Raw genomic sequence first — 25,530 nt, forward strand, 5'->3', positions numbered from 1 at the left:
TAGTAGTAGACAGCGCCAGAAAAAGCTGGATATAATACCCGATTGCAGAATGACTACAAGTCAAATGTAACGTAGTCATCTAAAGACAAACGCAATCAATTGAACTATGACAGGTAATTTCTTTTTGTCCTTTGGCCTGTACCAACTGCGTTTGTCCACACACACGTAGACTTAATTATGTAGAGAGTCTGGTGGATCTAGAAGTACCTCTAAGACACTCCAAGTAGGTCTGAACTTCATAGACATTTTTAATTCAACCAGATCAAAAGATTGATTCATGGTTGTTTAATTAGTACAAACTGGGATGCAACTATTGTTTATAAATATAGTAACATGGTAAATACAAATRAAGGTTTTAAAAACAGAGATTTGCTAAAATGGTATCAGCTATGAGAGTAAGTGATCCTACAAATGGTGACACCCTCATTGCGGTTTTCTCTCTTCTCATCCATAGCAGGCAAAGCTTATAGATCTCAGAAGAAACTCAATCATGCTTTTATTTGATCAATTTCCATTGCAAATTCGTGATCTGGATTTTATAATTTAAGTAACTAGAAACATAAAATTATGTTGGTTGCCTTCACAGCTTTATTTTGTTGGATGYTTGACACCGAGTTATATTTTCCTGCTGATTCTCTATAGATTTTCTCTACCTAGCATACTTCACCAAAAATTGATGTTAGTGATTAAGCCGATTTTAGAATCAATGTCGAACACAGCAAAGTGTTAATTCCAACCGTGCTATGGGAGCTGTGTAACAGTCATATAAGTCAGGCTCAATACATAGATAAAATGTGTGTTTTCCACTGAATATGGTTTTGACCACCTTCATGGTGCTTTCATCACAAAACATCAATTAATTAAATCAAAATGCATCTCACAAACCTAACAGTGGAATCAAATATGCGTGTGTTTCCACGAGGCAGCTTCGCTGTACACTGCTGAAAACACAAGTTCTTGCTCTAAAGCTCTCCGATATCCCTGTAATACCATCACAGAGATTACTGCGAGCTTGTATTTTTGTGGTTGCCAGGGCAACTGTCTGACAAGCAAAAAGTGCTCAAATGGATTTTTTTCAATGTATTTCGTGCACTGAGAGTTTACATTCTTGGAATTTTACTCCAATTTCAAAATAACATTCCCCTTGCTTCCACAAAATCAAAACTTTTCTACAGGACAGAAATTCTAGTTTCCATACATTTCTAAATTTAATTAAAAATCAATGATGACCACTTTACTACTGTGCATCCYGAATTTTTTCTCAATCATACTGATTTATGTTGATGAGCAATTGGGAAATAGCTTGCTATGCAAGACTCAGAAAAGCTTCGCTAGTATTTTATCATATCTCAGATGCTCACCATCACCACCATTTTTGTACTGTAGAAATGAATGATGACAAATTAGCAGTACTCATGGCCCAAAAGAAACAAATTTATAAATTAAACACCTTCATCTGTTTATCAGAGTTGTAAACAACCTTACAGTAATGAAAGTAAGTTCACATGTAAAGTGAGATACAGCAAAAGACACAAAGCTACCGTTCATGTCTCAGCCAAAGATATGCTGAGCAAAATATTTCAGTGTGCAATATAACACTCAAGTTAAATTCTGGTGGAACAAATTAATGCACAACACAGATCCATAACGGAAATCTATCAAATATTTAACAGCATGCACAACATTTTCCAAAAATATGGAAGACGAATGTTACATTTTTGACAAGCTTTGTTATTTTAATCTTAAATTATATCCTCTGCAAATCTGACCAGCATAAAGTTCTTATTTCCCTGCTTGAAATAAAAAGTTTACATCTTCAACAGCTCAGATCTTCACCAGAAAAACAAACAGCAGCTTATTTGGCGCTCTCAATTATTCCACTGTATTACTTACACGAATACTTCTGAAAGGTTTACTACTCCAAGTGTGAAGGTAAGACTTAGATCCCCAAATGTTCATAAGGTACAACTCCTTCACTACATTTTAATATAAGAAAGCCAACAATTTCTAAAGCAGCACTTCCCTACTGAGGATATAGTATCAGAAAACAGCACGAGGAGAAGCCCCGACAGTTCCCTGGCTACACCCTACTGATGACCAGCGCGCCCTGCACCTGGGTTACTTTTTCATTAGTTCTAACATAACAATCCAAACACAGGATATCAAACTTTCCTACAAAAACAAAAAAGGAAATACGTATTGAGGAAAAGACWCCTTTAAATTTAACCACAAACCAAACCATAGTGCAGTACAGTAAAAAACAAATCCTTTACTTGTTTTGGTGTCACTTAGTTACCTTCACGTGACTGAAGTCGCCAGCTTTGCTGCCTTCTTGCGGGTTAATGGGTTTAGTCTCTACTCGTGGTTTGACAACCTGTCGGAAAGGACTGGAAAGTGGAAGTCCACTAACACTGATTCCATCTAGAAAAAGAATAAATTAGATCACTTTACTTTTTCCTTTCAAATACAATTTTTTATTCCAATAAATCTATACCTATTTTATCTAAGAGGGGAAAAATACTCCAAATGAAATATTAACACTTAAACAAAAAATAATTTTTAAAATTATTTTGCTATATTCTGCCCTAGAAGATTAATAAAATAAAAATATACTTAAAACTCAATGAAGTTCACAGGAAAAGAAGGAAATTGCATGTGAAATATCACAATATAGATTTCAAGCAGTCTATAATTTAAAGTTAGTTTCAATATTTACAATATTAAGGCAGAATAGAGAAGGATACAAGCTTGTGCTTTGCCATGACAGTGACCAGAGCAACTACTTAATATCTTTAACAAAACTTAATAYCAAGTCTGAGAAATCCTTTTTCAGCTAAATATTTTAAAAATACAAGAGAGAGATACGGTGCTTTGTACTATCTACTGATATAAAAATATATAAAACATGTTATGCAGAACAAATGTATAATGGGAATTAAACTTCAGATTACAGTACCCAACAAAACCTAGAAGAAATGCATCTTCTTAGAGTTTGGTATTTTCTATCAGTCTATGTATTGGCATATAGTACATTAATAAAAGAGAATATGTCAGCAGATTGGCATTGTTTACTACTGATAAACTGGYACAACTTACCAGTAAATTAATACAATGCAATATATTTGATACCAAATGTACCAAAAGCCACATGTTCAGCACACACCATCAAAACATGGGAAAGTTACTGCTGAGTCAGAAAAGTCAGAGGAACAAGAAAACCAAAATAATGAAGTTTTAGCATACATTAAGAACCAGATACACAATTCAGAGTTTTAGATGTAAATCAGAAGTCCGAAGAGGAACAGAATTTTGTTCCTTCATGTTGTGCAAAGCAGCTACCATGCACACACTGATCAAATACAGAGAAAATTTGATGCATTACAGCAAACACGTRCAACTAACCATATGGGAAACAACATAATATATAAAAAAAAGAAATCATGAAAGAACAAATCTTAAATTTTTCAAATGAGTTTGAAAGTAACACAGTTTTCAAGTTTTCTAAGTGATTTACCTATTACCAATTTTTGGTGAATTATTTTATCTGATTTAATTGCAAACAAAAACATTGGAGACCTACTACTGTTCCTCTGAAAAAAATCAGAATAAGATCTTAATAAACTCTTTTTGCTAAAACTATATAAAAGTTTACAAAAATCAACAAATTTGGCTTTATTTCAAAGTTTCTAGTTCTTCTTTTTTAAGGCAAAAATTTAGACTCCAAATATTTATACACATGTTACTCTCTTAAAAACTACTTGATCAGAAAAATGAAAAGGTTCCATTAGTGTCACTAAGATATTCTAATATTTCCCCTTTGGGAATGACCCTCATTGAATTATATTTGCTTTACTATGTTGCAATTACATGGATGACCGCAAATCTGGATCTAAATGCAGATGTGTTCCTCAAAAGTTGAAACCAGAAGAAAAAGATGGAGAATGTAATTTTTTTGCATGATTGAAGTCCTTCTTCACCAATATCTCAATATGAAAACAAAGGATATTTCTCATATTCCTTTACTTCCTACTTCCTCCCATAACTAACTAAGTTGTTTTAAAATGTGTCTTCATTCAACCTTAAAGATGCACCACTATGAATACCAACAAATTTGAAGATGCTCATTCAGGAGACCTAGGAATGAAAAATCTTCTAAGTTAATAGATGATTATCGTAAGCAAAAAAAAAACCCAAAAACCCCAAAAAAACCCCAAAAAATGGAAAAAAAGGAAAAGAAAGATTAACATTTCTCAGTCATTTCCATCACAAAATGCCATCAACAGCATCTGCTCAATCAGCTCGGAGTATTCAGAGCTCTTTAAAAGGTCAATCACCCTTACAGAGTCCAACGAAAGATGGATTCGCAGGCACTGACCTGCTGCACTTGGGCAAAGCCTGGCCTGGTGTGCTATATTGATCTAAAGGAAGAAAAAATGATTTTGATGACTTTAGTGACCTTTGCACAGAGGCAAAAGGATTATTACCTAAACCAAAAATATATCATTTTTTGCATTGAGTGCCTGAAAATTGCCTTTTCCCCTCAACCCAGAACTTTCACATTTATATTTAATGTTCATTAGAGGCAACAAGTTTTTGCATGACAGTTAAGATAACCTTTGCCACATCTAGTGTTTTGGTGCGTGGTTTTGAAGCAAATCTCCTAATCATYCACGCTTCCTTGGGCTTGCAGAGCAATTTGGGTACATGCAAACTGAATTCCATTTGCAGTAAACAAAACAAAATCAAAGGCTTCAATCTCGGAGAAGAGAAAAGAAATTCCAACCTCTAAAGGGTGCGAACTGATATGAACAAAAACTGATTTATTAGCCTAAGATTTAAGGCAATAACACAATATAAAGTTCAAGTAAACCTGAATATATTGGACATATAGCTAACAGCATTGTAATATTATTATCTTCTAAAAACCCATCCTATGTTCCTTTTCTTAGAAAAAAATATAGATTCAAGCTTCTTATTTTATTTTTTAATTTCTAAATTACACYTCAAGGCAAAAAGATATATGATATTAAAAAGTACGTTATTTCTGCTTCAGGCTAAGAGAAAAGTCTAAGGTAATCAATCGAGTATTTGAAACTTTCTGTTTAAAGATATTGGCCCTCAAAAGATGCTTATAGCACATTTGTCCAGGACCAAGCACTTTGTTGTACTTTAAATGACTTATCTATTCTTTTAAAAGCAGCTGTAGATTGCCAAACTCGGTGATTAAAGAAGAAAAAAGGTAATTGAGAAGTTACGAGATTCTGGGTGAAGCAACTCACAAGAAGTTTTAAATTATTCCACGTGTACATTAATACGAGTTTTCATAGTGTAAATACAGTTTATTTCCTTTCGAGGAGTTTGGAGCTTTGAAGACGATTCCTCCRTCAGAGCTTTGTTTCAATAATCCGCAACGTCAAATAGACGGCTTGAGCAGCCTTTCACTATAAAAAGAACAGTTGTCTTTCTGCTCTGTCCAGAAATCTTTCTAATTTCTGCAATGGTAATTTCTAATTACCATTTCCATGGTAACAGCACATGACCAACACTTTTTCCACGGTAGCTGGAAAAAAACAATTTGCTTTTTCAACATCGCAGTTGTTTCTGTCATAACAAAGCAAATCTCTTACAGGCGTTTCCTCACTCCTCTCAAATGTTAAGTAAATTGTCAATTTAACTTCATTAGCCACTTTCACGCTACACTACACAAAAGAATCCCACACAACTTCATAGGCGAATGAGCAAAATTTTACTAATGCCGTTAAACTTGTAGGTTCACAAACCAGCGACTGAAGCACCGAGAGAAAAAGGTGCTGTAAAACTTTGCCCACGCTGTTCGACTCCAGCTCTTCTTGGCCCCGCCGGCTGCAATGCTGTTTTGTACAATGATCACCGGCCTGATCCAGATGACAAAAATACATGCATTTTTAGAAAAGATGCATCAGCGCAACTGAGGCAGCTGCAAAATCTGTAGCTAGGAAACTCTTGAACAAGCTTATCACTGAAACCAAAAAGTCCTAAAAAGAGTCCAAAGACGCTCTACAGGTAACTGGTAATATGTTACATGRGATGCAAAACAGTGCAAGATTTTAGGTTAAATTTCACCCTTGCAGAAGAAATACTTACTATCAAACAGCAGGACCAACTCACCTATTGCTCTTTTCTAAAAATACAAGAAAAATACTTAATATTAAAAACTATCAAAACCCTACAGCAACTTCTTTCTTACATGAGTGCTTTCACTGTTTGATACAGTAAGCAAACACATCTGCTAGAATTTTTCAAAAATATGCAACTTTAGCATGAAATATCATTCCTAAAAACTAAATGCTCATTCAATCCATTTGCTTATTTTGTCAATCAAAGGGAAAACATTCCCCATCTTCATTGCTCGATAGAAATTTCAGAATATAAAGCCTATTGATAGGCAATTTTTCTCAACAATACTGTAACAGTTTCAAAGTACTTTTGGGTGTAGAAAAAGGGCCAGATCAGTTCAAGACCAGAGACAAAGTACACTTCCTGAACAGGAACATGTTTTTCTACAGAATAGAATAGAATAGAATCTTGTATGCTGCTTAAGGAAGGCAGAATTTGAGGAACTCCTGTCTCCTGCTACAAAGAGGGGAACAGCACAGAAACAGAGAGTAAAACACTGCCCCAGAACAGAAGAAAACAAACAAGAACCACCAATAGTGATGAGCATGTAACAACCTATAGTTACATATTTGTAGTGTACACTAATGTTGTATTTTCCAGCTCAGTTAAACTGGAATTTTTTTTCCTCATTATTATTTCCTCAYGGCATGTAGTGGAATGAGCAGCTCTTCACAACTTCATTACATCTGAAGAAGATAATAATAACATTTAATCATATCAAGCAGTCAATTAAGGGTTCCTTCCTGATGATGATGAACTACCTAAACTAGTATTGGGAAGGTAAACTTAGAACAAGGAAGAACACCAAAAAAGGGAGCAAAGAAAGTGTAAAGAAATTCATAATCATAGACTGGAGACTACTTAGGCACACTCCATTAGGCACCAGAATAAAGCACCTCAGCAAGGAAGAAGCATAACAGAACATTTAACAGGATGATGGCACAATTAGCCCATATGTTCCATTAATAAACTTATTACTGCTTGCCTCATATCTGTCCTACCTATTTGTGTTGCAAAGATTTGGAGCCTGCACTACTTCTCCTGACATTTGTATAGCGGCTAGTACAACTGATACCGGCTAAAGTCTTATGGCTCTTATACACTGTAAAAATAAGACAAAATTTCAATCAGCCAACTTATGARGCAAGTTAGATAGATTAAATCGCAGTTGGAAGAGCAAAAGGCTTCTTATCTTTGGTAATCACTAAGCTGACACTTTAAAAAAATCTATAAGGACAATTCTTAAAAAAWTAAAAATATATTTTTAAGCAATATGATGATGAATTTATGAAGGAGGTGCAAAGTATTTGTAGTCAGAAGAAAAAAAGAAAATTCTGTTCCTCAGATTAACAATGCAACCAAAATAAAAACTAGGAAGACTGTCAAGACTACATTCAAGTTCAAAACCAGATTTTTCTAACAATGATATATCTTGTCTATAGGCTATATAAGCATAGGAATACTCTAAGTGGTTATACACTAACTATGAAACTGAAGCATTTCATTTAAGCAGAAAAGCAACACAGTAAGTACAAAACAGACAATGGTCATGTATAGCAATATTAAAAATATTCAAGTTCAGTGCTTTCAGAAACATGCCATTACCTCTCTGCAGCTTCCCCAGGGAAGGCTAGGAGAGACCCCAAGCACAGTTTCGCTTCTCTGGCAGCATGTGACTGAATGTTTTCTTTGGTGAGTTTATGAATTTAAATATCCTTGCATCTGTCTTTAGGTTCCCTATACACTGAACGAGCCCTAACATTTTTATGTAATGAAGAACTCATTATAGATTTATTCATTTACTTTGGAAACATTATCCGTATATAATATAAGCTTTTTTTTTTTTTTTTTTTTAACTAATGATTATTTCCTCTATGAAGTTACCATTTATAATGCAATCTAAAAGGAGCAAATTTGTCCTATTTAGTACAGGGGAGCCACTGGGATTTCAGAAATTAAGTTGTAATGCCTGGGAAGGATAATTCATCAGCACAGCGTGAGCATCTAGTTCATCTCTTTGAATTAACAGGTGAGAGAGACCTTTAATGCTGAAGCTCCTTAAGTCTGGCTATACCAAGCAGATACAGTGCTTCCTCCGATCTTGCCCAGTGCAACCTTAAAATCAAATCAAATCCATGAACTAACTTTCCTGAGCAGAGAACCAAGACTGTATGGAGAAAGACTGTCTCAATTTGGGGACAAAAGACTCAAAACTTCACTAACATTTGCAGTCTGTGTCAATGCAAATTTTACCATTTTTAAAATGATATTCTGTCACAGATAAAAGTTTAATACAGCCCTAGATCTTCTGAATACAAATTTTAAAGCAGTCTAAAATGCTAAACAATTCCATTATCTTAATCAAATCCAGTAGCATTTTAATATTAGTAGTTGGTGACACTAGATAAAATATATGCCCTAGAATTCCCCCAAAAATGTTCATAATGACCACATTCAGCTTTGGCCACAGCACTATAATCTAGCTTTAAATATTCACCAAATGCATATGGAAGTTAGTATTCTGAGAGAGATCATGTGTAATGGAGGATTTTAATCTCAGGGATGACTATCTACAAGGCACATTTCTTGATATTCTCAAAGATGTAATCTCAAAAAAAATTGCCTCTAATTTCTTCTAATGTCATACAGTAAAGAGTTCACAACCTAAGCAGGGCACAAGGTTGTATTAGCGTGAAAAAAAAGGTTAAAAAAAGCAACAGAAGTTCACATTTCCAACATCCCAGCACAACAGGAAGCAGATACAGAGGGCTGGTACCGAAGTACTTTCAGCTCTCCTTGTACCACATCTTTTCACATCCACTTTTCCCCAATAACAGACTGTAAAGCTAGAGTCAAGCACCAGATTTGAGCGAGTGCTTGTGAAAGAAAGATCTGAGTATACTTCAGTTTCTATTTACAGAAGGGTTAAACTGCCTTCTCAAATCACATTGTTATCATAACCGATCCAAAACGTGGAAAAATATAAGAGAGATTTAACCTTTCTCACTGCTACGCACTTGCSTTTTCCACGGTAAAGCTTTTGCGGTCCCTGACCTGCATTACCTTGCCTCTGCCCAGCTGAGCACGCACGTGGACACAGATTCACCGGCACTTCACAATTCTGCTCATCTGAACACAGCTACATGCCTGTATCAATTTTAATGACAGGGCTTGAATTTTGCTGTCCATTAAGCACCTTTGAGAATTTCAACATTTACCTCTTGAGGCAGTCTACACATATAATTTTAACGCTGAGGTTCTTGCATGCAAAGACTAAAAACTGTTCTTAGTCACTCTGAATAAATGGTAGATGTCAGACACACCTAGCAGTCCCCCAAAGGCACTGCTGTCATTCAATCATGCTCCTTCTCAGCCAGAAAACCTTTGGTTACAAAGTTTTGGACATGAAAGAGGAAAATTGCATAGAATTAGAAAGGAAGGTTAAGCTAAATCAGTTAAATCCAGTTTCAAACCGGACACACAAAGAGATTTCTCATTCTGGGAGAAAAAAAATAGAAGTCATCAGACCTGCTGTGACAGATTGAGAAATGACTGCAGTATTTTTTATATGAATATTATGCACACTTATTTCCCTAAACTGTACTGCTGTCTGCCTCAGCACAGAGATAGGGCAAAGGAGACAGAAAGCTGGTAATTTAAAAAAACAAAAAATACATGGGAATGTCGTAAGTTAACCAAAAAAAAAAAAGAAAGAAAGAAAAAAAAAGGAAAAAAAAGAAACATTTTTCAGATACAACAGGCAAAGAGTCAGCAAGCATGTGGACAAGAAAGGTCTGACTGATTCACTTTGGGCAAAGTTTTTCTCTGAGGGCTTTTAAATGCCCTCTCTAAAGCCCCAAGAGGGAAGGTCTTTACACAGGTAAGTAAGTGGTTATCACATTCACCCGCGCAATCTGAAAAAAAGCAACAAAGCACAAATTATGCTCTTAACATACCTAGGGCAGCAAGGATAAAGGGCGACTTTGGGGACTGCTGAGGACCTTTGTGAGATTTAATGGTTGGTCAATACAATGTCAAATAAAATTCAGTATAAATTAATGAGAAAAAAACAATCCTAAACTCACATGTGAAACGATGGGCTCTCAGTGGAAAATTACCAATCAGGAGCAAGACCTTGGAGGTACGGTTCATAGTCTCACAAAACTACTAACTCCATGCTCAGCAATGGCCAAAATAGTAAATTTTAAGTTGTGCATTATTGGAAAGTAACAGAGAACAAAACAAGGAATATCTTTAGGTCACTGCAGAAATCCGCAGTCATCCACCTCTCCAGGACTGCGTATAGCCTCTCTCAAGGATATAAAATGTAAAAAAGATTGAAAAGGGACAAGAAGGCTGATCAAATGTCCCTGATACACAAACAGTTCCTTACAACTAGGCTGCTAAGCAATCTGCAGCCCATAAGCGAGACACCTGTACAGGTAATATGAGACATACAAAACCACGAGGGTAGGTTAGAGGTGTAGACGATGAGTTTTTAGCTGTTTTTTGCAACACAACAGGTAAAGGGGCGTTAGACTCAAGGCTGATGACAAACACAATTTAGTTGTGGATCTTCTTGTCTCAGGATGTTATGAAGGGCTCAAGAGTGAGACTGGAAAATTTTATGAAGAGAAAACCATGGAGAATGACTAACTACAGAGAAATCGTGTCAGGCTCAGGAAGTTCCTGAGCCGCCGCAGCTGGAGTGCACACGCAGGAAAGGAGAGCAGCACGTACGCTCCTGACCTCCCCTCCATTCTCCCCTAGACATCTGATCTCAGCCACTGTTACAGCCCGGATACTGCGCTCCATGGACATTCGATCTGATCCTGTACAGTCACTTGTGTATTTTGGCTTCCTTTAATCTAAAGGGACATCTAACATTTTTCTTTAGCAGACAGTACACATCAACATGCAAAAATTACATCAGCAATTCTGACTAATGACTTAATTTACTTTCCAGTTGAATAACTATCATCAGAAATATCTGTAATTTAACCTTTCTGTGTATGTTGCAATTACAAACAGCGTAAAAGGAAGCAATTTTAGCATCAAATGAAAACAGATCAAAATAACAGACACCCTACTCAGGGCATTATTTTCAAAAGACAAAAGTATTCTGATTATTATTGTAAATCTGGTCTTTGAAGAAAAAGGTCCCATAACTACAATATAAGTCATGTCATAGCAGCCATTGGCTTTTCCATCTGTTCATATTAGGATTGTAACCTACTTCTTTAGAAAGTACTAGATACTTGTGAAAWGCTTGTGAAATTCAAAATCTATGTAGAAAAGTTATACAAACAGCTAAAAAAGGCAATGTACGTAGCATTTCTATTAATACTTTCGAAGTACACATAAGACACATCATCCAAAGATACCAGCAAACAGATCTGCCTCCCCTTATTCTGGGGGACAAATTCATGTAATTTGGAATTATCAAATCACTTCCTGTCAAGGGCATTTCTCAAAGCCTCAGTTTCTTAACATCTGTGTTTTTATAACAATATCAAGGTATCTTCCTCACCCCACCACAGCTTTTCAAAAAAGTTCTAACCATCAAGTTCAGGAGGAAAATTAAAAAAAAAATTATCAAGGCTAAAAATCTGTATTTTTAGTTTAAAATTAGAAAAAACCTCCATGCTTCAAAGCCAGTCTCAAGCTTTCCTTCTCACCTTTACCGCTGAATCTTTTCAAAAATCTATAGCATAATAATAATTGAGAAATAGAGTCCTTCAAAATAAGGTTTACTGCAGCAAAACTGTAACTATTGTGCAGTTCAGAACCCCTAAAATATTTTGCTAATGTATGTATTTTACACTAGGAAAGTTTAAAAAACAAGAAGTCTTTTAATCTTTATCAGCAATTAATATAATTTCAGTCTATATGACTTTGCAAGATAATTCACAGAATTCGGTCCTATTTACTTTGAATAAGCTATGCGCATAATTGCTTGGTCTACWTTTCCACACTGCAACTTTTTGAATTTTAGAAATTAATTATATCAATTATGCATACCTGCAATTAGATCCTGGGAAAGAATCCAAATTATAACTATGATATGTTTTTATTTATTAAAATACAAGAATATCTTGGGTTTTGCAGTTAATTCAATCTGTGTAACTAAATCTACCAGCTGAAAAAAATATGAAGGACTAAAATATACAGAGTACAGCAAATACTCTGTAAGATTTTATATTCTAACAAAGAAGAAATCCTTAGCATAAGTATCTGATACTTCTAATTCTGGATAATTCTGGTACAAGCAAGCATTGTTCTTTTTTCGATTCAAAAGAAATTATGACTTCAGCCAAATGAAATTTCTTATACATTATAAATATTAGGGGAACTATGTTCTGTGTTTCAGTGTGTCACTTCTGGCAAAATGCTGGAAGTCAGCCATGATTAAGAATTCTATAATATTAGATAATTGAATCATTGATTTAATAGTCATTTCTCTTTGAAAACACCCACTGATGTTTACAAAATTTATTTTTCTTTGTTTTCATAAGATAAAGATACCACAAAGAGGCATGTTAAAAATGATCTCTCTGTCAAGAAAGATTTAAGGGCAACATCTCACAATGAAAAAGTTTGGCCAAACTCTCATATCCAAAGCCATCACGAGAATTCAGTCTTCTAGCAATACATTTGACTGAAGATCTATGCCKTTACATTAAAAGATACAAGTAAGAAAACATATAGTCACATCATGCACCATATTTAAAACAGAACACCATGACAAGTTGATGTAGGTGCTTTTCAGAAGTAAATACAATACTCCTAACCAAGAAGAAATTGAAAAACTTACCATCATTCAGATCTTGTAGAAGGTTTTCTTGGCAGGAAAAGTCCAGCTTCACTTTAATATTTACAGTAAATGTTGCAATCTTCCCAGGTTTTAGAGGAAATTGGGAGAGGGTATCTTCTAGATTCCAACTCAAGAAGTCACCATACAACTTCTCTATATTTAAAAAATAAGCAAATATTCCATGAGCATAACAACTTTGTTAATGTTTTTCGTTACTGTTACATCAACTATTAACTGATCTGTCATTTTCTGTTTAAATTCTAAAGCATTTAGATTTAACTCATTAAAAACAAATACAACATTAGCAAGACATAAGCCATGTTACTGACATTCGAAACGATGAAGCTGAAAATATCAATTTAACTCAACAACACTACCAGGAGAAAATGTGTGACAATGTGCAGCATGAAATACGCATACTCCGAATACTCAAGAATATAGCTTTATGGGGAACTAGAAGTTTGTATGGTTCTGAATGATACAGTCTCTTGATCAGGAGATGAATGCAAATACCATCTCATCAAAACATTACACCAAATAAAAGGCAGTTAAAATTCTGACATAGCTGCAACACCATTACGTAGTTACTTACTGAGCTCAGGAGAAAATTAGGAAGACTATTCCCTTTCACGCTTCTATTAAAACAAAGTTCCTTCTCAAAACTGAGATGCAGAAAGATGTATACTAGATCCAAACATTAAGGATGATGCCAGACAGGATGAGTTGCATTAAAAGATATTTGTGTCATAAATTAGTATTGCTCCACATGAAAAATGTCAGCTGTCATTATTAGTTGCTTTCTGCTACATCTGAAGTGTCAAAAAATACATTGAGGAAAATTTATTGCTCATGAATACATTGAGATACTCTCTCCAGTTACTCAATCTCTTTAGTACTCCAATAACATTAAAAAGGTCTAGTTTGAAATAAGGAAGAGCAGAGAACAGTCCACTTCAGGAAAAAGAATGTTGTGTTAGTTATGTGCTATTTCAAACTTGAAGTACATCAAAAACTAAACATTTAAAACTAAGCATTTAAGTACCTTCAGCAAAAGCCATCAGTGATATTCTATTAATTTCACGTAAGAGAAAGTTTAAAAATGTTTAGACTGAAAAAACAGGTTGTTAAACACTAGAATGATACAGTAACACAGCACTTTTTGCAGAATTAATACTATTTCAGACACTAAATAGACCCAAGAAATATTTGCTACTATCTTATTTCTTTAATGTACTTCTTGAATGATCCTGGGCAAAAAAATCACTTAATCTCTCAGTGCTTCWCTTTCAATCCATAAATTCATTAATATTTGCAAGAAGGTACAATGATGAGCACTGTAGAAGTCTATTAATACATGAAGTAAACGTGGTGTTTAGACTGCAAGCATCCTAAAAAGATATTTATTAATTCATAACAATACATACTGTTGTAAAGTATACTAAAGGATTCTTCTAAAGGTTCATTTAATCACAATTTGAACACTGCTTTGCATAAATTGGCAATAGCAAAGCCCCAGATGCTATCTTGACTTCGTACCAGCCTACTGTACTGTGTATTGGCATTTCTCAAGCTTGCATAAAACTTCATCTAAGCTCTATGTGCAGATGGGGCAGCAGGATTGCTCAACAAATATAAACAAGAATTAAGAATTTTAAAAAGAAAACAATTAGAATTCCTGCTCAAAATTTGTTAATTTGCCCAGAAACAACTGCATTGACAAAAAGAGAAACAAGTAAACAATTTCCCATTTAATTTCTGTTAAATGATAACTGCATTTCCTGAKGAATATCGTTCTCACAGACAATTGTTGCCTTGTTATTCCTCACTTCAAATCGATACAATGGATTTCTCTGTAAGAATCAAGATGAGATAAAAATAAAAATTCCTGCAAATAATTCTGTTTCACTGTAGTCATCTCCACCTCCCCTACTGACTCTGCTGTGACCACAGCATTCTAATTTTCTTTTGTTTTCAAGAAAAGAAGGAAGTTTAACTAGTACAGCAATATCTATCCCTTTTTCCTGATGTATAAAGACGTAGTAGGCTAAAGGGATTATTCTTCCTCAGTGCAGGCAAAGAGGAATGACATATGACAAACACTGGAGAGTAAGTCCAATTTGAAGAATAAATTGTTTCCAAAATGTAATGTCATCAAGTGAGAGATTTATTTGAAGACACTACAACTGAAAAGACTGCCTGAGTGAGAACAACAAATGTCACGTAGGAGCCTACCCACAATCTACCTTCAGGTTCACTCTTAACAGAATTTGGGGTCTGTAAAACACATTAGCTCTTTGCACAAACCAACTCCATAGAATTGCTGATATTTTGAGATCACAAGAACTATCCCTCACTTCTTCTCAAACTTAGGATCCCAAGTAGATCTGTTTCTTTGCTATTTCTCTTTTCAAAGGGTTCATTTTCCTAATTATCTCTCTTTCAAAAGACACACAAATGGTATATATCAGTGTAGATATAGCTATAAAATTCTTTTTTGAAATTATTTAACTTTTTATTGGCACTTAGATAAACAATAATGTTTAAGCCATTATGATGAGTCATAATTAAGTATTTTTGCCTTCCCACCACCACAAGTGCACATGCTATGTACAATAAGCCATAACATGCCCACCTACCATTTTGTTCAAAATTACGTGCTTTTAAAATAACCAGTTGACAAACAAAACCACATAAAATGAGAAATCTAAGAGCTGCTTAACTTAAATATGAACAAATTCAAATTACACTAGCAATGTGTATTTCGTATTTTGTACATTAGAGTACTAATATTTCAATTGCATAGATGATAAAGGTGTAGAATTTATGGACTACCAAGATTGTAATTTTCTTTTTGTCTTCATAAGATATCTTATATAACAACAGTGTAGTCAAAGTCATTTCTTTAATAACAGCATTAAATTGCTTTGCAAGTTAAATTCACCACTTGATCAGCTGCATTTCCAGACATTTCTTGACCAGATTTCAAATTCATTTAGGAAAGTAATAATGTCAATGGCAAGGAACTCAAAAGGACCTCACAAAACCAAGCAAGTACGCAAGAAGATCAATTTCAATATACATAAAGGTAAAGTAATGTAGCTAAGAAAAAAAATCTGAGGATTTTTTAAAGGAAAAATATGCCTAAATTATGCTGCACATGGAAGCAGCAGTTACAGCTCCAGAAAGAAACTGTGGAGTCACCATTGACAGTCTGCTGGAATCACCAGCGCAGCATGCAGCAGCAGCTGAGAAAAAAAAAAAAACATGTTGGTCATCATTAGGAAAGATACTGAGAACTACACAAGGTGGGTGTAAAACCTTGGTGCATTCATGTCATAAATGGTGCTCACAGTTCTGGTCTCTGCACTGCAWGGAGCACATACTGGAGTTAGAGAAGGGCAATCAAATTTATCAAGGAGGGGAAGCAGCAGCCATGTGAGAAGCAATTAAAACATGTCAGRACCCTTCAGTCATGGCTCAGGTTTACAAAATCACAAGGTGGCACACAAGCTGAATGCAGAATCGTTATTCACTAAATCCCATGGTATGAGAGCTGGGAGCACTTTATGAAAACAGTAGATCAGATTGAAACAGAGACAGTACTTCTCTATCCAGTTGGAAGCGAACTTCTGGAAACTGTAGCTACAGGAGGCAGAAGTAGGCAGTATCATAGAAGCTTCAGAAGTTCATAGAATCACAGAATCATAAAAGGATTAGACAAATTAATGGTCCACAGAGTCCATAGAGGGCTACTAAAAAGGATTAGGTAAGGATACTATGGATGCTGAGGAAGCACAACAGAAATAGACCCTAAAGCTGCCAGACCTGCATGCTCTCCCCAAATAGCATCCCCTAAAGCCACTGGGAATACCAGGCCAGATAGACTGTCAGCCCTAGGAGGGCATTTCTTAAGTTCTTGTGCCTTTTTCTTTCCGTGGGAGAATGCAACAGGATGCAACAGAATCCTCTATTAACTGCAACATTAAGCGTATATCTGCAGACAAAGCAAACAATGTAAAGCATCAGAGAAACTGTGTATAGGTTGTATAGCGTTCTGAATTTCTTAGGAGTATACATTTATACAGCAATCACAGGAAGATATAGAGATGTAGTTCAGCCTGGAAGCCCAGAGACTCTCTAACAGCATTATAGGCAATTTAATTAAAACACTTGAAGTGGAGAGGAAAAGGGTTTAAAAGGTAGAGGGGAAAAAGAAACAATATAGAAATTTTAAAAGAGACCGTATACAGCTGAACGGTGAATACTGGGTAGAACACGGCCAAAACAAATGCTGCTTCTCAAGCTGAATAGCTAAAAGAAACGGAATGGCAAGAGCATTTTCCAGCCAGTTCAGAGGGATAAGACCAAAATATTCCACATGCTATTGCAACTCTGAATGCAACACACACACATGTACGTTGAATGCACATATGACCAGACACACCTGAAGACAGAAATCTGAAGTGTATGAGAGAGCTGGAACTCTTCAGCCTGGAGAAGTGAAAGCTGAGGGGAGATCTTATCAATGCGTATAAATATCTGAACGGAGGCTCTAGAGGGGATGGAGTTGGACTCTTTTCAGTGCTGCTCAGCAACAGGACAAGAGGCAACAGGCACAAACTGAAACACAGGAAGTTCCGTCTGAACATGAGGAAAAACTTCTTTGCTCCGAGAGTGCCAGAGCACTGGAACAGGTTGCCCAGAGAGGATGTGGAGTCTTTGTCCTTGGAGATATTCAAAACCTGTCTGGACACAAACCTGGGCAATGTGCTCTGGGTGACTCTGCTTGAGCAGGAGGTATGCACTAGATGATCTCCAAAGGACCCTTCCAACCTTAACTACTTTTTGATTCTGTGATATTTCACTCTATTTGGCACTTGTTAGACCACACTTGGAATACTGTGTCCAGTTTTGGTCCCCAAAGAACAAGACAGACCCTTAAATACTGGTGGGCCACTAAAATTATTAGAGGGTTGAAGAACTTAGTCTATGAAGGCCGACTGAAGGAACCGGGTTTGTTCAGTTCAGACAAGAGAGTGCTCAGGGGAAACCTCACCCCTCTCTAGCAGTATTGAAAAGCTGTTACAGACAAGACGTGTGTACTCTGCATACAAGGATGCGTGGTGACCGGACAAGGGGCAGCGGGCACAAATTTTTTCAGGGGAAATTCTGTCTGGATATAAGAAAAAAATTCTTCACTGTGAGAAAAATGAAACATCGGAATAGGGTGCCTAGAGAAGTGACGGAATTTGCTTCTCTGGATATCTTCAAGGATCAACTTGACAGGACCCTGGATAACCTAATATAAAGTCTTGTTTTCAAAGGAAGGTTGGGTAAAATCACCTCCTGATGTCTCTTCCAATCCATACTTTTTATGATTCTATCATTCTCACAGCAGGCATTTTTCAATACATGTGATACGTAAACGTATTTTCTGGCGCTGGCACAAACTTCATTCCTCACTTCTCAAAGCTTGGTCTCATTCCTGTTTTTCAGAAAAGGTGATTTGCGTTGCATTTTTTTAATACAGGTATGCCTATTTTTGCTAGCTATTCATAAGAACCTTTTTCTGATAAAGACAATTACTATCATGCTTAATAGCACCTAAAAGACTGTCAAATACACTAGGAGAGTTTATAATAAAGACTTTCTATATAGAGAGAACATGAAAGGATGAAGCAAAATTGAAGTTTTACCGAAGTCACAGTTGAATGTGTCAACTTTTCTCCTTTTTCTCCTCCCTCCATTTCTTAAAATATAGTTTTCAGTTATAATTATAACTGTTAATTGTGCTAGTTATAATCGTTGGAAAAAATTTCTTTTTCAAAATTCTGAACCAAGTTTAACAACAAAGTGTTATGTACTAAGAGTCTCATTGACATCTTTGATTCTGAGGCCCATATTTTTCACTATTCAATACATGTGCTGTATTTGGTCTTTCCATTATATACATACAGCACCTAGCATATGAGGAGTACCTTGAAATTATTAAAATAAAACTAGAAACTCATTAAACTTTTCAGATTTTAAAATCAGTCTTGCAAACAAGTCTTGGATAGAAAATCTATTCTTGGATGACTGACAACTCCTGTTCTCTTAAGTTAAGACAAGAAGATTCTTTATTGAAAAAATAAATATATATAAATATAAATAATATACTCGAACTGAGCAAAAATCACCAGGTATCACTCTGGCACTGATAGAATAAAATCCTACCATAAAACATGCTATTTTCAGAGCATGTAAAAATTATCTTGCTTTTCACTGGTAATTCTTCTGTTGTTATCATTTTTATAACAATGCCTTACAGGACAAGCCAAAAATTACAAAAACACATCACAAAACAAAACTGAGCTTCACTCTACAGATTACATTTTAATGTTAATACACACAGAGTATCTTAGAAGAAATAAGTGAAAGCTGGAGGAGTATGTACKGTAATTCTTCTTTACCTTCAATTACTCTTTTAATCTTAATAATAACTTATTTTGTTCATTGCCTTGTTTTTTAATGTTTTATCCAACCTTTTCTTATTGTTATCTGAGTGAGAGAAGTAGGTTTATTTACTTCCACTCTCTCACCTACACATTAGCGTTAATGATAATTTATTTAATTAAGTAATCACAGTATTTAGGCATAAGGAGAAAATAATTTAGGTTCAAGATTCCTGCTTTTAACTATTTATGCCTTAGGATTTTTTTTAACTGACATTAAAATGAAATCTGAATTCCAAAAAGCTGGTGACCCTTCAACACACAAATGTTTCTATATTTTCTTTCATTTTCTTTCTATACTCTTTATATCCTCTTTTATTTCCATGTTTCTACAAATATAATCAAACTTAACAGTGATTACAATATTTATTCAAAACTGCCTCGATTTAAGCATATAGCAAGTAGTCCCCCTCTTATCAAAGAAAAAGCAATCATTATTTCTAAACATATATCAGCATACATACCCTTAGTGTTGACTGTTTTTGCTGTGACCTCTAGTTTCTCCAAAGGTTCTGTTCCAATATTTTCTAACTTAATAATAAGCTCCTGGGTCTCTCCATTGTATAGCTGGACAGACACATTAGTGGAGATTTCATCCCCTGAAGAAGGCTGAAGCGTATGAGCAGACCTACAGACAGCGATAAACACATAAGCCAAATATTACGAAAAACATGTCAAAAGCTTGTTCAAGTTACTATATTCTATTAACCATTCTCTGAAGATTGACAAGCTACTGCTCTACAATCTTGCAAGATATTAGATATTACTTTCCATTCTAATTTTAGCTAGGACCATTTTTTAGAGCTAGTGAAGACAAAAGTTAATATTATGCATAAGATAATTCACATTTCAAACAATATAAAATATGTATTTCTAACTATGAAAATTTATTATAAATTACAGCCAAAACCATAATAAATTTAATTATTTAAATAGTCCATTTAAATATTTAAATGCATTTATTAAAACAATGTCCAGAGTTTGATTTTAAAATAACAAATGTGTTAAATCAGTCAATTTTTGAAATAGTAGATAAACATAGGCCTATGACAGCACCTGGATAAAGGAGAATTGAGCAATAACCTTGAACTTTGCCAGGAAGAAGTAAAATAAGAGCTTGGAGAGTGCAGTTTTAGTGGACAGCTGAGGGCATAAGCCTTATAGCAGTGGATCCTGGAAGAAAATCACTGAGTGAAAGATGAAACAGTGAATATAAATGAACTATTTAAGGAACCTGAATGAGGGAAGAAGAATTGCAGAACAAGACAGATGGGCAGACGTTCAATTTCTGACCGTATTTTTCATGCTATCGCAAAGTAGCCAGACAGGATCAAGGATACAAGGGCAAAAGCTATTGAGATTAATGACTGATAAATTTGTTGTCAACCCCCTGTTCAGTAACTTCTCTTGGCAGGTATTTTTGCTATCTGTCCTTTCTTAACTTACTACAAGATAAGCTCCTCCACAAACAAGTATCACTGCAGTCTTAGTCTTTTAGGAAGCGTCTTTGACGACAAATATATAAAACATGCATTTTTTTGATCACTTAAAGCTTGCTGTGGTAAATCCTTGTCATTACTACACTCTGAAACATGGGCAGAAATACAGGAGAGACAGTAGGAGAGGAAAGAGGGAATTTCTTTTTTCCCTCTGTACTGAGATAAGAATATCAAGGAATTGTGTACTAATAAATGAAAAGAATGGCTATTTTGACTGTATCAATGTATATATTAAACTTGAGTCCAAGCTAATTCATCTTACACATACTTTGCCATAATAGAACTTCTTATACTGAGCACTGTCTCACCTCTCATCTGTCCAAGGATTGTAAACCCATAGCCCAATAATACAGTAAGCCACAGGCTTTGTTCTGAATTTGGAAGGCCTTGGGACTGAGGCTTTCCAGGCTGCCTTTCTCTCAATCAGTCTTGCCCTGCCTGTAACTTGGTTTAGACTTGGTTTAGTTGTAGCAGTGATTTTTCTTCTGACCAGCTGCCTATGCCTAATTTTGTTTTACCCTTCATCTTTCAATGGAGAAACCATAGTTTTATACAGACAGTAGTAACAAGTAGCAATTCTATGTAGAATGCGCTATCTATAACGTAATGATGTAGCAAGGAGAAATATAGGCCCCAAGGCAAAGGCCTTGAGAAGTGAAGACAGCAGATGCAGCACAGAGGAGTCCTGGCATGAGACGACAAGAGACGGGGCGCAGGCTTGCCACCAGAGAGACCTCGTGGCTATAAACAACGCACCAATGGTCAGTTAAAGAAAAGCAGATAGAGCTCACAAAACCTGCGTTCAGGGGGTGACAAAGTAAACAAAGAACAAGTACCTAACATAGGAAAAAAACACTGTATCTACTAAGTTTGGATGGAGCGTGGAACTGCAAACCAGTGAAGAAAGAGTGTGGTGTAACAGCCTGTTAGAAAACACAAAAACAACCTGAAGTGTATCCTGCAGTAATGAACATGAGACCATCAACGCATCAATGCTACATTCCTCCCAGCAAAAGAATCCAGATGCTGACGACTCACTGTAACACCACAACCAGACTGAAGAGACCAACCTGAGGACCCAGAGGAGCAGTAGAAGGATATGCATGACACCAGGAAAATGGGTAGAAACTTGGGAGTGTATCCATAATAATTTTATGTGTATTATTATTAGTGATTCTTTCTCTGTATAGAGTATTCTTTTTCCTTTCTTTTTCTTTCTTCTTCTGTAGTAATTACATCTGGACTAATGATTCTGAATTAGATAGTTAAGAAACAAATAAAAAATTCTTGGCTTTATATATATGGTACATTTCCTCTTTGCCCATAAACAAGACTTCAAGCATAGCAACACTGTCATGCAGTTTCAAAAATTTGTAGTTCCTGTGGAAATAACCAATTTCTATCCAAGTTCATCCATATTAGAAATCATCCATAGTTTTATCCATACCGTATTTGCAGTTCTACCAAAACAAAGTCATTGTCTTCATGCTGTTTTCTTACTTTATGGGGTGTTAAACTAATACTATGTTAATTCATTGACAGATATTCTTGTATTTTTAATATATACTGATTTATTTATATTTTATATACATTGTAATGTATATATATATGTATATACTTTAAAAGAATGTCATTCTCAACAAACAGCAAACTTCACTGCAGTCTCTGCTAAACTGAGCTTATTAAAACTGACCTCCATAATATAGTTAAATAAATCTGTTTATATTTCTAAATAGATGTTGCAATATGCCTAGAAAGACTTGGGATTATTACTATCAAAATCACTGGTGCCCCAAAATTACTGCTACATCAGTCATTTACTGAAGAGATAGTAATAATCTATATGCTTTTAGCGAGCATAATCATGTAAATCTGGTCCTACAGACCAACGTTTTTATCTCCAAAGAAGTGACATAATACATACTGATTATCTGAAATACTTCAAAAAAAAATAAATAAATTTGATGAGAAGGGAAAAAAAGTCAGCTTAGTCCCCGCAGAAGGATCCAAGGGCAACCAGCTATAAAAGCTAACATGCTCCACCAGGAACAGACTTCCTCTCACAAATACAACTTGAGACACCAAGTGCTGATAAGATCCATCTTACCCTTCAAAAGATGGATGAAGGGTAAAACAAAGCAGGTAAAGCAAATCAGGAAGATGCAAGGAAAGAAATCACATTTGGATTTCATCCTGCTGCCAGTATATCAGAAGCCTTCTTTCTTTCGTTTCTTCACCTACATCTTTTAAAAATATCCCATTCTCCAGGGCAGCCAAAGGATAAGAGAACTGTATGAGCTAATTTGCTGATATTGTAGAGGCTGGGAGTAAGTGACAGTAACCACAGGGCTCTCTAGCATGCAGAAATTTAGCCAGAATCATGTCTGGATTCCAAGGATGTCTTCGGAACTGAGATTCAGCACTGAAATTAAAGTATTTGAAGAAACTAAGAGTAAAGTTAACATCAGTGGAAACGAAGATAAAGCTCTGATAGAAAAGAAATCTTGTTGGTGTTCCACATTATCAGTTGAACATTTATTCAGCAGGTGGGAATACTCTGGTCATTTAAGAATATTTGCAATTCCCTCTGTATTTCAACTCATCATGTCTTTGAATATATTCATAACTTTGTCTATCCAGTATTAATTTTGATAACAACTAAACTACACAGACTGCCCTATCTAGAAAAAACGTTACAGGGAATTCATGAACGTGCAGCTCAATTGCTGTGTTTTATTATTTTGCTGTCATATGGTCTTAATCAGGATATTATTTTTATATCTTTGTAACATGACACCATTAATAGAGCCCACTCCACATTAGAAAAACAGAATGCAGTATGGGAAAATCAGAACTGAACCAACTGTTCTACTAAGTAAACCATATTAAAGAATGCAACAAAAAATAGGTATATATATATCCCCCTAGGACAATTTAGGTAAGCAAATTCTACAGTTAAAAAAAAATCAGGAAGGCACATAACGAGAAAAACAAGTCTCTAAAAAGAATCTTCCCGAAAATGAAATCTTAATCTTCCTGAAATGACAGTAAATCTCTCATCAACTTCAGTGAGAATATATGCATAATTTCTAACAATAGAAATTCATTTAGTGCACAAGTAAGTAGCTCGTGTTTTTTGAAAAGTTCGAAAAATTGAATTTGATCAGTCTTATGAGCACTTTTATTATTGTGGGATTAGTCAAATTCTTTCCCAAACAAGCAAACGAYCCAGGCAACTATAGGCCAGTCAGCCTCACCTCCTTCCCTGCAAAGGGGATGGAACAGCTCCTTCTGGATGTCATCTCCAGACATATGGAGGAGAAGAAGGGTGATCAGGAGTAGCCAGCATGGATTCACCAAGGGGAAATCCTGCTTAACCAATCTGATAGCCTTCTCTCATGGAACAACTGGCTGGGTAGATGAGGGGAGAGCAGTGGACGTTGTGTACCTTGACTTCAGCAAGGCTTTTGACACTGTCTCCCATAACATCTTCCTAGAGATGCTCAGGAAGTGTGGGTTAGACGAGTGGACAGTGAGATGGATTGAGAACTCGCTGAAAGGAAAGGTTCAGAGGGTCGTCATCAGTGGTGCAGAGTCTAGCTGGAGGCCTGTGGCTAGTGGTGTTCCCCAGGGCTAAGTACTGGGGCCAGTCTTGTTCAAAATATTCATCAATGACCTAGAAGAAGCAATAGAGTGCCTCCTCAGCAAATTTACTGAGGATACCAAACTGGAAGGAGTGGCTGATAAACCAGAGGGCTGTGCTCGCATTCAGAGAGACCTGGAGAGGCTGGAGAGCTGGGCAGAGAGGAACCTCCTGAGGTTCAACAAGGGCAAGTGCAGAGTCCTGCACCTAGAGAAAAATAACCCCATGCACCAGGACAGGCTGGGGGCTGACCTGCTGGAGAGCAGCTCTGCAGAGAAGGATCTGTGAGCTTTGGTATACAACAAATTAACATGAGGCAGCAATGTGCCCTTGTGGCTAAGAAGGCCAATGGTCTCCTGGGGTGCACTAGGAAGAGTGTTGCCAGCAGGTCAAGGGAGGTGATCCTGCCCCTCTCCTCAGCCCTGGGGAGGCCTCATCTTGAATCCTGTGTCCAGTTCTGGGCTCCCCAGTGCAAGAGACACATGGAGCTACTGGAGAGAGTCCAGTGTAGGGCTACAAAGATGATCAGAGGGCTGGAGCACCTGCCCTGCGAGGAACGGCTGCGAGAGCGGGGCCTCTTCAGCCTGGGGGAGAGAAGACTGAGGGGGGATCTGATCAATGTGTACAAGTACCTGAAGGGAGGGTGTCAAGGGGACRGRGACAAACTCTTTTCAGTTGTCTCGTGTGACAGGACAAGAGGCAATGGGCAGAAATTGAAGCAGAAGAAGTTCGGCCTGACCGTGAGGGGGAATTTCTTCACCAGGAGAGTGACGGAGCACTGGACCAAGTTGCCCCGAGAGGTTGTGGAGTCTCCTTGTCTGGAGATCTTCAAGGCCCGCCTGGATGCAACCCTGTCTACCATGCTCTAGGTGACCCTGCTTGAGCAGGGAGATTGGACTAGATGATCTCCAGGGTCCCTTCCAA

At 36.2% G+C, this 25,530-nt stretch overlaps 1 protein-coding gene across 4 annotated transcripts in view; it reads right to left on the reverse strand.

Moving 5' to 3' along the window:
• TRAPPC9 (trafficking protein particle complex subunit 9) overlaps window positions 1-25,530 on the reverse strand; it is a 458,914-nt gene that overhangs the window by 353,454 nt on the left and 79,930 nt on the right. For all 4 annotated transcript variants that reach the window (XM_085321706.1, XM_085321778.1, XM_085321550.1 and 1 more), the window contains 3 exons: window positions 19,929-20,092; window positions 12,971-13,123; window positions 2,297-2,421 (listed from right to left, as the gene is read on the reverse strand). In XM_085321706.1, coding sequence (XP_085177832.1) covers window positions 2,297-2,421; window positions 12,971-13,123; window positions 19,929-20,092 — 442 coding nt within the window. The remainder of the gene's footprint in view (window positions 1-2,296; window positions 2,422-12,970; window positions 13,124-19,928; window positions 20,093-25,530) is intronic.

This window comes from Rhea americana, unplaced genomic scaffold, assembly GCF_003343005.1.
Source record: "Rhea americana isolate MKP2758 unplaced genomic scaffold, rheAme1 scaffold_0, whole genome shotgun sequence".
NCBI lineage: Eukaryota > Metazoa > Chordata > Aves > Rheiformes > Rheidae > Rhea > Rhea americana.